At 37.4% G+C, this 14,208-nt stretch overlaps 1 protein-coding gene and 2 long non-coding RNA genes across 4 annotated transcripts in view; 1 reads left to right on the forward strand and 2 right to left on the reverse strand.

Annotated features, from left to right (window-relative positions):
* LOC139958476 (uncharacterized) overlaps positions 1 to 14,208 on the forward strand; it is a 324,735-nt gene that overhangs the window by 75,815 nt on the left and 234,712 nt on the right. The window lies entirely within an intron of this gene.
* Positions 1 to 14,208, reverse strand: part of LOC139958445 (integrin alpha-8-like) — a 38,853-nt gene that overhangs the window by 1,165 nt on the left and 23,480 nt on the right. The window contains exons 22-27 of the mRNA XM_071955528.1: positions 13,591 to 13,673; positions 13,060 to 13,140; positions 12,677 to 12,752; positions 11,074 to 11,238; positions 10,229 to 10,516; positions 436 to 537 (exon numbers count right to left, since the gene is read on the reverse strand). Coding sequence (XP_071811629.1) covers positions 436 to 537; positions 10,229 to 10,516; positions 11,074 to 11,238; positions 12,677 to 12,752; positions 13,060 to 13,140; positions 13,591 to 13,673 — 795 coding nt within the window. The remainder of the gene's footprint in view (positions 1 to 435; positions 538 to 10,228; positions 10,517 to 11,073; positions 11,239 to 12,676; positions 12,753 to 13,059; positions 13,141 to 13,590; positions 13,674 to 14,208) is intronic.
* Positions 1,308 to 7,301, reverse strand: LOC139958466 (uncharacterized). 2 transcript variants are annotated; one of them, XR_011789790.1, is made up of 4 exons: positions 6,457 to 6,659; positions 5,686 to 5,855; positions 4,862 to 5,019; positions 1,308 to 3,533 (listed from the first exon to the last, which is right to left on the reverse strand). It is a non-coding gene; the product is annotated as an uncharacterized lncRNA (long non-coding RNA). The 2 variants fall into 2 exon arrangements; XR_011789789.1 differs by lacking the exon at positions 6,457 to 6,659 and adding an exon at positions 6,679 to 7,301 and having other exon boundaries at positions 1,309 to 3,533.

Genomic DNA, 14,208 nt, shown 5'->3' on the forward strand with positions numbered 1-14,208 from the left:
ATGAGAACTATACATGGAGATAGGATTTACAACACTTTTATATTTTATTTTGGTATATTTGTATGTTCTAGATTGCAAACATCACTTAAATTATTCAAGGAATTATTTTGAAAACTTTCCATCTGCTTCTATATGTGATGGAAATTTATGGCTAGAACGGGATTCGAAACAGTGACCTCTGATTTACAATTTTTCATTTACATATATAATTATATGGCTTCAAAAACACACAACAAAGTACTAAACCTGTAAAACTTTAGAATGGTGCACCCTCTTTCCCTTCCTGTTCGCCTTCCCTTACCAACGCCCACCGCCCTCCCCCACCCCCACCTCCCATCCTTGTAGCATCAGGTTCTTCTCGTCCAAAATATTTTAATTAAAATGTGTGTATATAATTCACATAGCCTATAGCGTCAGTGTAGAAATATATGTTACCATTGCAGTTTCGTGGAGTCCTATGTCAGGCTGAGCAACGTACGGCAAATTATGAATATCCAATGAAGCAGAAGACACGATTTCCCAAGAAAATGTGTTTTCCTGTCAAAGTGAAACGATACAAATCATTTTAGTTAAACGAAGTAAAATAACACTGCTTGTTTTGTTTTGTTATGTAACGTAACCCATGCAAAATGCATGCTTCCTTTTAAAGAACGAGAAGCCACACAAGATTCATATTTGGTGAAACATTTCGCGTTCCATAGAGTTCAACCAATACAACGGTTTAAACGTTAATTTACGCATATAGTTAAGTCTTTGTAGAGCCCTAGTATTCAAAGTGGACATTGCTACCCATTGTAGGACCGCCAAATTTTGGAGGGGCACCAAAAAACAAAACAAAAAGGAAAAAAAGGAAGAAGAAATTGCCTGATACTTGTGGGAAAATTATGTAATAAAACACTAATTACTTGAAAAGTTGAACAATACGACACCATTTTGCAACTAAATATACCGTTAGCAGGGTTCTGCCCAGGGTGTATTGAGTGCCGGTGTGACAGTACAGAGTGTCCCCCTGTACAAAGTGTCTCCGCGGACACTTTGTACCAGCATATTTAGTCCGGTCGGACATTATCTGCTGAAAATTGTGTCCCACCCTCACAGCAAATATAGTCCCACCGGACGAAATGTCCTGGTACAGAATGTCCGCAAATACTTCATAGCATCTTTTGTCCCGCATAAAATTTAAGCATTTCGACATTCAAATGGCAATTGAGTTCATTATATCAATAATTAGAGCAGATGCATACATCAGAGTTAAATGTTACAGGCAATAAATGAGACGTTGTGCGTTGCTGCAAAACAAAAAATAGAAGGGAAAAAAAAAAGAAGAAAAAGAAACAAGTCTTCCATCTGTAGAAGATGTTAATCATGTTTTTGTTGTGATTGCTGCTATTTCATCCTCCGTATATGTTGCATGTTGTATTCGGCAACTACATTGCGTTCATAGTCATCTTTACAGAGGGAGGGATAGTATAAACCTAACTCCCCCCCCCCCTCCCAACGGAGGGCGGGTACGGGATAGGGAATGCAACAGCTACAACAAAAAATGATAATTGCAGAGGTAAAATATTACGAACTTTAGGAGTCCAAACTTCATTGTTGCCGTATTTCCCTAACACACAGTGGGTAAGTTTTGGCAAGTATGGTAACTGTACTTCATGGGTCTACGAGAGTTGCCATGGCAATATGAAATTTCATCCGTGCGTAAAGCTCATTATAGGACGGGAACCGAGGGTGTTTTCAAGTTACGGATAAGGGGGGGGGGGGAGTTGGGATGGTAAGTTATCGAATTTGTGTCCTGGGGAGGGGTCTTCTTAAGTCTGTGACCTATCTGTGATGAGTTCCAAAATATTTTTGTTTGCTAATAACAACCATGAAGTAGCTGGACTAGATACTTCTCTGACCTTGAACATGTCAACACTGCCCCAACCCTCTCCGTATGGGCTTGACACCTATTTATTGACTTTCATTACTACTTTATTGTTTACTTTTTTACCCTTCCTTATTTTTGTCACTCAATCGTCAAGGTTTTCTCCCTCTCAACAAGGTGGAGGGCCATTCCCCCACCCCCTGCCCCGTTGTGATGGCCATGCGTGAAGCAAATTTTCATTTGTATAGACAAATGGCATTCCAGGCAATTCCAGTGATAAAGGTTCGTTGTTTCTTATTATGAATGTTTCTTATTGGACAAAAGTGGTTCAAATTAGAAAAGATATATTAGAACGATACCCTCTTCAAAAGAGCTGCAAACATACAGGAAACAAAACAAAGCCAAACAAGGGAAAGAATAAAGCAAATAGGACAGAGCAGGATGCAATATGCTAGATTTTTTGTCTCATCATGTTTCTCACACTTTAAATATGTCATTCTTGTAGAGAAAAGTTTGTTAAAAGAAAGTTAATATAGTAAAAATCAAAACATGAAATTGGATGATAGTCATGCACAAACACAATATTCTGAATCTATATCAGACTGGACAAAGAGTGAAAAATGATTATACATGGGATCTGGGAGGTAGGAGCCTGGGGGGGGGGCACTGTCTGTACATGCTATTTTTAAATGGCATCCCATATCTTTTTATAGCACGTTTAACAATTAACAATCTCAATAAATAGTATTGATAACATACTAACACATCATACATCATATTTAAGTGATATGGCCGGTGTGTATCGGTTTATAGCATATCGAGTGGTGGTTGTGGAATGAGAAAATGTCCCTCTGATGTTGTGTGCCCACCCTCACTTCCTACCCCCTGCATGGGGAAATTTAACTGGAATGATGACTCTCCCTTTGTAGCTCTGATGCAACTAAAGATAATCCATGCTTTCTAGAGCATCCTTCAAGCAGGGAGGTATTGCTTGATTAGAATGATATACTACTGTCACTCTTCTTCAAACAATATGTACTTGAAACTCTCATAATCCACATGAAGAACATCCTCTTTAGAGTTTGGTAAAGACCTCAATAAAACCATGCAGAAGTTTCCCTATTAGAATTCCCCCCCTTTAACTGCTTTCCACAAACAGTAGGATTACCTATATAATGCTTTAATGTGCAACTTGATACCGTCAAAAATTTAATCTTGATTGTTAATTACAAATAAAATAGCTGAATCTCATATATCCAATGGGTTTTTCGTTAAGACTTACACAGAAATCCATAACAGCAAAAGTTACAACAGGAAGAAGAATATGGTCGGTTATATGTTTTACTATGAGAACTTATCTTGAACACAACTTCCAGAACCAAGAAACACGCCTTCTTATTTGTTATTTAATGAAGTAATGAGGTGATAAAGAATTTCGAGCGTCACATCCCTTCGACTACGACTGGCAGTGAAAAGTCAATGGCCTGTCTTTGCTTAAACGTATAGCAGCTGACGCAATTTTCTCTCATGATAAGTTAGAGTGAAAGACAAGATTATTGTCGGTAACAAGTTAACTGCTAAGAAAATCGTCTAGACATGTCTTCTGTTAACCTCATACATACTCCCTCCATTGGTGGTCTGGGATGAGATATCAGTACAACCAAATCTGTGCAAAATAAAAGTTGAAAGCAATATTATGAGTAGTGAATACCACACTGTAAGTCATATATAAAATAAATTATCATCTTGAAAAGTTATGTGTAAGCTCCACTACAAAGATAATTAACATTCACCATATTGGTTAAGTGTAGACTGTATAGTGTACAACTGAACTATGCTTAGACATTGAGTTAATTTGATGATCTTTTATTGTGACACCTACATGTTTATGGGATTACTGGCTCCATTTTATTAATTGGAGATTGCATGTCATAATTTTGGCGCTATATTGTATAGTTCACTACCAAACCTGAAAAGTTTTAACCACATGAGCCAATACAACTTTGGGGCATATTAATTAAATTTAATATCAGAAATTTATCAAATTAGAGTAAGCTAGGATACAACAGAAATTTGATGCCTTTTGGTGCTCTATTGATGTATGTGTGCATGGTATGACTGTTTAATGCCGATCAAACATTAATTGTCCTGAATCAGGATCCATGGGGGGTTCAAAACACCCTCTGTATGACCCAAATGGCAAATGCAAAAACAAATAATGCTAGCTTACCATTATTATAGTAAAATGTACTATTATACATCATTTTGCATCAAGAGACCTAAACATTGCCTTATTTTGCCAAAGAAAAAGGGGTCCCTCTCCCAGGTTTCAGGAAATATCCCCCACCACACACAAACACATTTAGCAATTTTCCACAACGGACCTAACAGAGAAATGGTACCAAAACTCAGTTGATACATTATCTCTCTTATCTTGTCGAAATTCCTGTCAAAACAGCCAAGTGGTAATAAGTTCACACTTTCTAAACAGAAAAGTTCCCTGTGGTTACAATATCAAACTGTCCAACACCTTTTTGAAAAACAACACACAATAGGTGGTGTCTAGCTGTGGAATGTGGTCTTAATTATTTACTCATCATTTGTTTGAACAAATAAACTGTGTCTGCTGCAGTGAAACATGTCCAGCCAAAATCACTTTTTGGGGATGTAAATCAAATGACGACAATTGTCAGGCTATATGCTACTTAAGAACCAGAGGTGGAAACTTTGCAAGTAAATATAGGAACAAAAACTATGTACATATAAACTTGTTAATGGGGACTTAACCTGCAAAGATTTACAGTACACTTTCTCTGTTCTCACCTACCTTCGTGATCTTTCTGTATGCTTAATACCTATTTGGAAATAATTTATACTCAAACGCAGCATTCTGCCATGCACTACAAGTTATTTGCATGGTACAAATAACAGATATGATGCCATTCATAATGGAACTAACTACAGAAAATTATTCACTTTTTAAGACATGCTTACCTCATCATCACATCAGTAATGCAATAAGAAGTTGATGCTGCAGTCTTTTCAGGCACTGCCTTAGTCTCAGGCCACTTTGAATAGAAGTCAGACAGTGTTATGATGTACAGTCGCTTGGCAGCTGTCACTGGTAGAGGACCAATAAGATCTACACCAACCTGTTAAGAAAGAAGACAGCATTTAGGTGCTAATTTCAAAAACAATTACAAGTTGCATGCTTCGCCTTGACTGTTGTTCTATTCCATTGCTTCATTCTGTACAGAGATCTAGATAAAAACAGTGGGATATCTGATCGAAACAGGGTGTTGGTGGATTTAGGCCAATTATTTTTACCTTGCAAACATGAAAATGTAACTTACACCATACTGTACCATATATTTACAATCTCTTCAACCACTAAACCAGAAAAATGATACGCCACTTTTTGCAACTTGCAATTATATTCCTATATTGATGGTTGCTCTGCAGTTAGGCCAGAGTGTGGCTTAAAGGTATGCTGTATAGGCCTTAAATATGCCAAATTTTCACTATGGACAAAATTCTTTAAGTATGTTTATTTCCCTGGAGGAAATTTACCTCACTGGGACATTCAATATCTCGTGTCATCATTTAGAATGTCTGAGCACAATTTAAAGGGTTATTACCCCTTGGAAAGTACTTTTTGAAAACTTTTAGCAATTAAAGTGGCCAAAATTTAGGGCCAATACAGACTACCTTTAAACTTGTAAATGTTGAATTTGTCCAGAAAGAGTGACATTAACTATACTAAACCTTCACTGCATACTGTGGACATCTTGTGCAATTAAAACAGATTGAGAATTTACCTGTTTCCATAATCCAGTTACAGGAATGCTATGGAGACTTGTTCGTAGGTCTACAGGACAATGACGCTTTGACATCCTGTTGAACATAACTTGTTACATCAACGTTGATAGTTTTCCAATAGAATCTAGACATAGTCTGTTGTCTGGTTTATCTATGCAAAGATGAACACCTTCAAAGAGATAAGAAAATTCATGATCAAGGAGATATCATGTTTTTTTGCCCATCCCCCCCCCCCCAAAAAAACAACAAACAAACACACACAAATATATGGGCTGCAGGATTGGTAGTTCTAGCTGAAGTGACTTAAATTGAATTACAACTCTATATCGGTGGTTGAAATGGAATATTCCCATTATTGTACATATTGCATGGCCACTATTTGGGTCTATAGATATTTAAGGAGTTTTCTTCTGCAGTGAGGTTTGGCATGTAGAGAATATGCCACACCTAAAAAAGTACTATCAGGCCTTCAATATCTGTTCTTACCAACCAAAATTAATGAACGTGAATTTGTTATGTACAGTATTAGTGCCACTTTCCTCTAGAAGTAGGCTAGGCTATATGCTATAGTCCAATAATAGCATTTTATAGTGTCCCATGCATGCAAACCAGACTAGCTCTGTAAGCGTTAGTGATCTGTTGTTATCTTTTATGATAGGCAGGGCGATAAAGGGTAGAAATTTATAATAATTTTCACAAAAATTTGTTAAGACAATTGGGTAAACAAAACGAAAAGAAATAGGCCCTAACAACTTTGTTCATGCACTTACAACTTTGCTCAAGCATACAACTGATTATAATGTTGCATAAGCAATTGCTTGACTTTTGCGAATGAGTTTTTACAACTATAACCAAACGTGGTAAAAGAATATCATGATTTGTGCACCAATCGGTCCTAGAGGCCTGGTTAATGTTTAACTGTGGAATGGCCGTTCGCCATTTAACAACCAATACCATATTGTGTATCCTATACTGTAAGTTACAGACATTACCTTATAGATGTCACTAGTCAGTATGAGCTGCCTCGATTTGGGAGAGTTGAGAAGCCCTAGATAGCAAAACTTTCCTTTATTTTCGGTATGCAAGAGTTCCATTTTCAGCCAGTCTGAAAGACTGACTTTGTCTCCGTAAGATCCTTCTCTGTTTTATTCTTGTAAACCCACTTGGATAGCTCTCATCTCTTAGAATATCTGCAATTTGTCTCACGTTTTCTGTTAGCTTTTCCATTTTTAGTTGTCGCACGAGTTTACTGCTAAATATACGGAAGCCGAAATACGACAGTTTGCTAATAATACGGATACTGCCAGAGTCCATTACTAATTAAATTTTTGCTACTCGAACGTACATGCTAATGCGGACGTAGTGTTCAGGGGGACACAATTTACAACCAAATATGCGACCAACAAATAATGTCCCCCCTCGTTTCATCATAGCATAAACTGTCCTGGGAGACAGTCTGTACCAACTGGCCTTGTACAAAAGGTCCGGGAGACTAAATGTACTGGTAAATTCAGTATAAACTGTCCCAGTGGGACTGGGACAGTTTATACTGAATATGGAATATTTGCGACAGTTTGTACTGCTACACCGGCAGGACTATCTAAGCGGAGCGCCACCATCGGTTGGCGCGGAGCGTACAAGAAAATTTTCGGTTTTGGAAACCCCCCAGATGGCCGGAAACGGCCCTTCCCGAGTTTTCTGAGCCACATGTAGACAGCTTTGAAATGAGATCTCATGTCTGGAATTTTTCATAATTAATGAAAAAAGTTAGGACAAATATCTGGAGCACCAGAGTACATACCATACACGCATAGCACGAAATCAAGGCCCCTTGCTATGGCCATCTTTATGAAAATTACCCTTGTAATCACATGTTTTAGGCCACTTGGCATGATTAACTCAATGTTAAATATTGTTTCCATGTTCTTGTAGAAAACGTAAACTCCGCAAAATACAATTAGTTGTGATTTTGTAGTTACGTGAGATCCGTTACATAACCGCCGAGGTGGTTAGGCTATTTGCTATACACTTAACTATGGTAGGATATTATTTTTCGGTATTTTTGGAAATGCTAGAAAATACTTTCCTTTCCCCCCGCTTAACACCAGATGTGGTCTTACGTTATATTCATAAATGGATGCACTAGAACCTTGTTTACATGACATTAGTTGCATTTAGTACGATATGCAAGTTTGGCGTGAATTTTTCGAAAGTGCTTTGCTCGATCTTTCGTAAAATTTGAAAGGTGTAGCCTACCAACTTTCCGTACACAATTGGTACACAATTGATTTTCAGTTTTTTCTCTCTATACGGTCAAGTGAATAAGTTGAGTATAAACTCATCGCGAATGCAAAAAACGATGCGGGGATTTCCAGCAGACAAATGTTTTCTTTGCGGGATTACTGAGTCAGTTGAAGGGAATCCCGCACCTTAGTGGGAACACTGAACTGAAGTCAAATTCATACGAAAGAAAACGTTTACTAACCAACATACAATACAAATATAAAACAACGTGGAATGGCAATATTGTTCAAAACATTTCCCGCGAGGCTGATTTATTACAGCAACCTTCCCGCGCTGGGCCGTGGGTGTCCGTGTGACACGTGTACCCTGAAGCTTGCGAAATAGCCATTGTAAGTGGGTTGGGGACACATCATTACTCGTTGGTATTGTGACTAAAATTGCGAGCACGCTCTCTGAACATTTTCTTTTTGTTTCTGAAACTTTTCTTGTGAATTTTTTTTTTTTTTTATAGATTTACTTATTTGTCCTTTGTGTTTTTTTTTTAGTTTTTCGTCCCGTTTTTTTTTCTATTTTATTTTTTGTCCGATTTTTTTTTCGCCAGCCGGGCTGGATTTCCCGCGAGCATCGCGGATTTCCCGCGAACCTGGTTCGAACGCTTCGCAAGGTTTTCCAGCCCTTGTCACTCGTGCCGAATGCAATATGATGTAAATTCATCCGCTACGAAGGTTAACGGCCGTATGTGTACTAGCTAGCTGGATAGTGCCTGTGTCTCGCGCGATAAAAATAGATATACATGAAACTATCAAAAGTACGATCGGGAGTTGGAAACGGAAAACAGTCATTGGTCTGGAATGCGGAACTCTGGTAATTTTTACTAAGTATGACACTGTGATGTGTTGGATATTTTGAACAGTTATGAACTGGATTTCCCCTTGTCTCAAACAGATTGTTTCTGTACGTTCGACCCTCCGGCTATGGAGCTGTTTTTTTGAGTTCCTATCGAAAATAAGTGCCGGTCGGAAAAGTCACTCAGGCAGATTGTGGCGGTCGGTAATTCAGCGTGCTGGTCGGGCCCGACCGGCGCCGACCGGCAGCGGCAGAACCCTGCGTTAGTCAAATAAGAATTTCTCAAAAGTGAGGGGGATTCCTCCTCCCTGCCGACCCATTCCTCATTCATTGCGCAACTTTCCTCATTGTGATGAAGGTGAAAATTGGGGTAAAACAAATATGAATACCAGCCTGAGGGTTGAATATAGAAGTCTTTTAAAATATTAGGGTTGTATAAACTATTGAAATGTTTGCAAATCCGATCATATTTACTACTTGTTTTGGTCTTTTTTGTTAACTAATCATGTGTATTGTTTTTATACGTGTTTGGAAGGTAATTGACAATAATGGGTACACACTCAACTATATATCATCCTAGGTTTGCTTTACGATAAAGACATCTTCATGAACTTCTCCCTTAGAAAACTAAAAACAGAATCTTATTGCGATTGGGAGATATTCTTGTTTAACTTTAGTGTCTATAGGCTGTCTTTTTGTAAATCTGTGATATCATATTGGCGTGTTCCTCTATAGGATCTGAAACGTTTTATTTTCCATTTTATTTTTTGCTGTTCATGTTTCCAATGTAGGCTATTATTTTAGCAATGCCATTATAAAACAATAATCAGTAATAGTTTCAATATTTTAAGATGAACCCTTTGCAATCCCATTTCAATTACAGAAAATACAGAGTCTAAAGAGATAAAACTAAAACGAACGAAATTGAATACCATGGGGCCCGATGATGTCATCGTTAGACTTGTTCAAGTTTAACCTTGTGTGTGAAGGAACACTAAACATGTAATAGTTCCTAAATGAATCTTTTGTTAGTTGTTCTTGACAGTTAACTGTATCACATAGACCAACGACGATGGTACGTTTTAAGAAAAGTCACCCAGATAATGCCAGGGTACGAACACCAAACAACTTGATCCACTCTCAACCCCAGTTCCCCCCCCCCCCCTCCCTTACATCGAGACATGTAACCCGTGTGAAATAATAACGATGTTATATCAAGTGAGTATAATATCAAAGTGCCTTGGATAATAATATGATCAGATTAAAGGTTAGTCCGTGATCTATCGTCTATACTGTTTACCGAAGAGCCCAAGGCTGAAAAGCGACGGTTGTTTGTGAGCTCTTTGAAACATTGAACATTATGTGACCATTCTCGTCTTTCTAAGCAACTTTGTAAGCGATGCAGAAAACATGAAATTCTCACGAAGAAGCATTTAAGAGGAACATACAAACCTTCGATAGAGTTTTCGACCAAGTTCTGGAGCGTATTGTCAAAATGACAGTTTCTTCTTTCAAAACGTTTTCTAGACTGCATTCTATCAGGACACACCCATAATATTCACGTGAACAGTTAGCCACGTAAGTTTCTGAAAGATCTGATCGGGTCATTGCCACAGGTAGCTCCTCCTCCTCCTGATAAATTGACCAGTTACCTTCTACGTTCCTCCGTTGCCTGTTCCTCCCTCCTTCAGTCTCATTTCTTAATTTCTGGTTTTCCTCTGGAAATGTGTGCGTTGTTAGCTGCAGAAAAGAGCATTCTTGTTACTATTGATAAGCGAAAATTTAGGGCGTCCTGCAACGACATAAGGAAAAGCTTCAACTCGTATGTCACAAAACATTTTATCTGTCAATATGTAGAAATATTTTACCTTTAACCTACTTTTTCTAACTAAATTGCATGATACTATCTCTTCGTCCTATAAAGTTGTGTAAAACAAATACATTCGAGAAAAACAATCGCGTCATCGATAACGTATATCCTAAACGAACATAGTTAATAATTTATAATTTGTACAAAGTAACTTTGTAATTTGTTTCCAAAGAAAAGAGCAAACTTTTTTAACTTGAGTACTGGAGTGGTACCGCTTCCTCTTTGCTACAACTAAAGGAATGTCACAGGTATGTGGTGATATGTGGTATTTTGGGGAATATAATTAGAAGTTTAACAAATTACGGGCACTTTTGCATTGGCCTTGCGAACTTACACTATTTGGTATGAAAACGTTCTATGGTGATATATTTATAAGTATTAAGATATATCTTATAAGTATTACATATCTGCAATGCTAAAAACTAACATTTAAGTCCTCCGGATTAATGGAACTATCAATGACGTAACACAAGCCTCCGTTGCTAAGCGATACATCAGTGAGGTAAAGAAGGTACTCCTCCTCTTGGATAAACATTGGCCATCTGACCAACAGGGTGGCGTTTCCGATCGTTCCTGGTCCACTGTTATGTACCTTTTCGTAAAACGCAAAAGTTAAAATTGTATACGAAAATAAGAAAATATGCAGGCAAGGAATAAAATTTATTAATGTCATTGATAATTGTAAAAAAAGAGTGAGTGTGTGTTGCAGGATATGAACGAGGGAGAGGATACGGTATAAGAGGCGCCGTATACGCCGCAAACGCAGCTGAAAGACGTGCAGTTACATCGCCTAAGATAAATATTTTGAGAAATGGTGAAACCTGGTGTCTCAGAAAGGAGAACATTTTGCAATAAAAAGTTCACAATTGAGATATGAAACTCCTAAGTTGCAAAAAAGAAACGTCAAAAGTTTGGGATAAATATTCTAAAATTGTGTGAAAAATCGTGGGGATATTAATATGAAAAGTCACAATTTTCAGATAAAGAGTATAGACTCGAGATGAAACGGAGAAATTACGAAATAAAAACGTCACAACTTTGAGCTGAAACGTGAATATATTTTGGGATGATATGTTGCAATGTTTAATTTAAATCAAACCTCAAACTGAATTGTCAAAATTCTAAAACACAGAACTTTTGACCACAATATTATGAATCTACCCGACAGCCTGGATGAATATTTACATGTTTTCCGACAACTATTTCCCTGTGAAAATGTTACCTAGATGGATATGTTTTTATCTACTATGTCCCCACGCCCACTCATATAATGACGCCCCTGTCAATAGTCAGTGCAGTATGTATTTCTTAAGTATTTAGCGCATTTTACCATGGATAATGTCAAAATACACTCCATTTATCTCTTCATGGTGTCTAATTACTGAAGATATGAGTTAAGATGACTGTATGATAACGATCCACCTGACCATGCAGCAGGAAAGGTTCAATTGGGAAGGGGAAGTAGGGGGGGGGGAAACAAACTTTGGGGGATCATTGGAACACGTGAATTTGATCTGAGAGGGTAAATCACAATGTTAATTTAATTACCGATAAAATAGATCCTCTACAGGATTCCCTACCACAATTCCAACAATTTTAAATATTTTCAAACGTATAATGACACTTTTTGATTAAATTTTCTTCTTAAGCAAACTTTTTAATTACAAAAAAAGGAAGATAACAAATGCAATTTTCACTGTATGAAAAGGCAGAAAAGATGTTGAATGTGGGCAAACTTCGGGGTCGTGGGAACATGTTACTTGATCTGGAAGGGTAAACCAAAAATTACACGAGAAAATACATCCCCTGAGCATTCCGTACCACAATTACAATCTTTTAAATAATTATCAACGAAATGCACTTTTTAGTTAACTTTTCTTCTAAAATTTCAGCAATACTTCATTCAATTACCTTGTTTTGTCAGCAAAAGTTCACTTTTTAATTAAAAAAAAAGAAGAAAAAAAAACCCAACGAAGGTTTACTTTATGAAACCAGGAGGGATCAGGTTCCTGTCCCCGTAAATGACTCACCAAGTATTTATGAATAATTTCGTCCCCAAGGAGCTCATCGGTGTCGTTGTAAATCACCTGATCAATGTTTGCAAGTCTAAAAGGAAAAGAACGCAATAAAATCAACGTGTTATTCTCTATACTTGTCTGCACGACACTTATGAATACCCACCAAGACCACCACTCCCCCACCCTTTCCCATCATCTTTCTATTGTTTAGTTTAAGAATCTTTTAGACACGTCTATTCACTGCGTGTGGCCTTTTGTTTGTATCATGTGACTTGACCGGAAAAAGAGGCATCCGCAGCTGCGCAGATGGAATCGCACATATTTATTAAAGACCGTTAGCCCAATTATCTCACTGAGTAAGAAAACCATGATAAAGACGTCAAACATTTCCTCACCCACTCAGTGTAACATCTATTTTCGGCTCCAGAGAAATTTCGAGGGTTTTATTGTTGTTCTCCAATGGATCACTATTTGCACTGTTAACAGAATTAAATAAAAGATACATAAAAGTACAGCTTACTTTATTTATATTTTGTAATCTCACCGAAGTAAGTTAGTGTTGAGGTTTTATTTCATCTTCTGGCCAGATTTCTCACTTTGTAGTATTTTACAACGGACGATCTTTAAACGTCAGATATTAAAGTTTCATTCACAACATATTCATTGGTCAAATACCAGGTATGGCCACAGATTATACTTTAGTTAGGCACTTACTTCTAAGTTAGTAAAGTTACGTAAATAATTTGGCGAATTACGATTACGGTTACCATTGTAGGCGGTGTTCAACAGAAACCGACAGAGCCCATGGAGGAGAACTATTTCTATAATATCTGTATTTGTCTTTGTCGTTTGTTATATCTATTTCGAACTACTCAATTCAATATTTTACTTCAAGATTTAATGACACACACACACAACAGACTAACCTCCCCACGTGGAAACTCGTCAGTAGAGAACGACTATCGCCAGGAACGGATTGAATATCAAACGTCATAACAAACTTAATTGTCTGAAAGAATAATGATAATAAAAATAGTACTTATTTATATAGCGCATTATATATACCGGCGGTCTCAATGCGCTTTACAAGGAACAAAATGTCAGACTAGTACAAATATACATCAAATAAGAACAAAAACTTAAAGATACAGAAAGGATCGGAAAACGTGCAAGGTCCAATGAGGGTAGCTCGTGAATAAGTGAGTTATTAAGACGCTTTTAAAATTGCCTATGGTAGGGGCATCTCTTATGTTGGTGGGGAGGGTGATCCAGAGTTTGGGGGCCGCAAATTGAAAAGAACGCTCGCCGTACGTCTTTAGTTTTAATTTTTGGTGGCATTAGCAGACTAGCAATGTTAGATCTGAGTGAGCGAGTTGGAATTTGTAAGGTAAGTTGGATATATAGTTTGGGGCAAAACCATGGATTGCTTTGTAAGTGAGGATGAGAATTTTGTATTTAATTCTTTCAGAAACATGAAACCAGTGAATGAGTAGGTGGAGAATGGTATGTTTAATGTGAGATCTGTTATCTGTGAGTAACTAATA

This window comes from Apostichopus japonicus, chromosome 18 (assembly GCF_037975245.1).
Source record: "Apostichopus japonicus isolate 1M-3 chromosome 18, ASM3797524v1, whole genome shotgun sequence".
In the NCBI taxonomy this organism is placed as follows: domain Eukaryota; kingdom Metazoa; phylum Echinodermata; class Holothuroidea; order Aspidochirotida; family Stichopodidae; genus Apostichopus; species Apostichopus japonicus.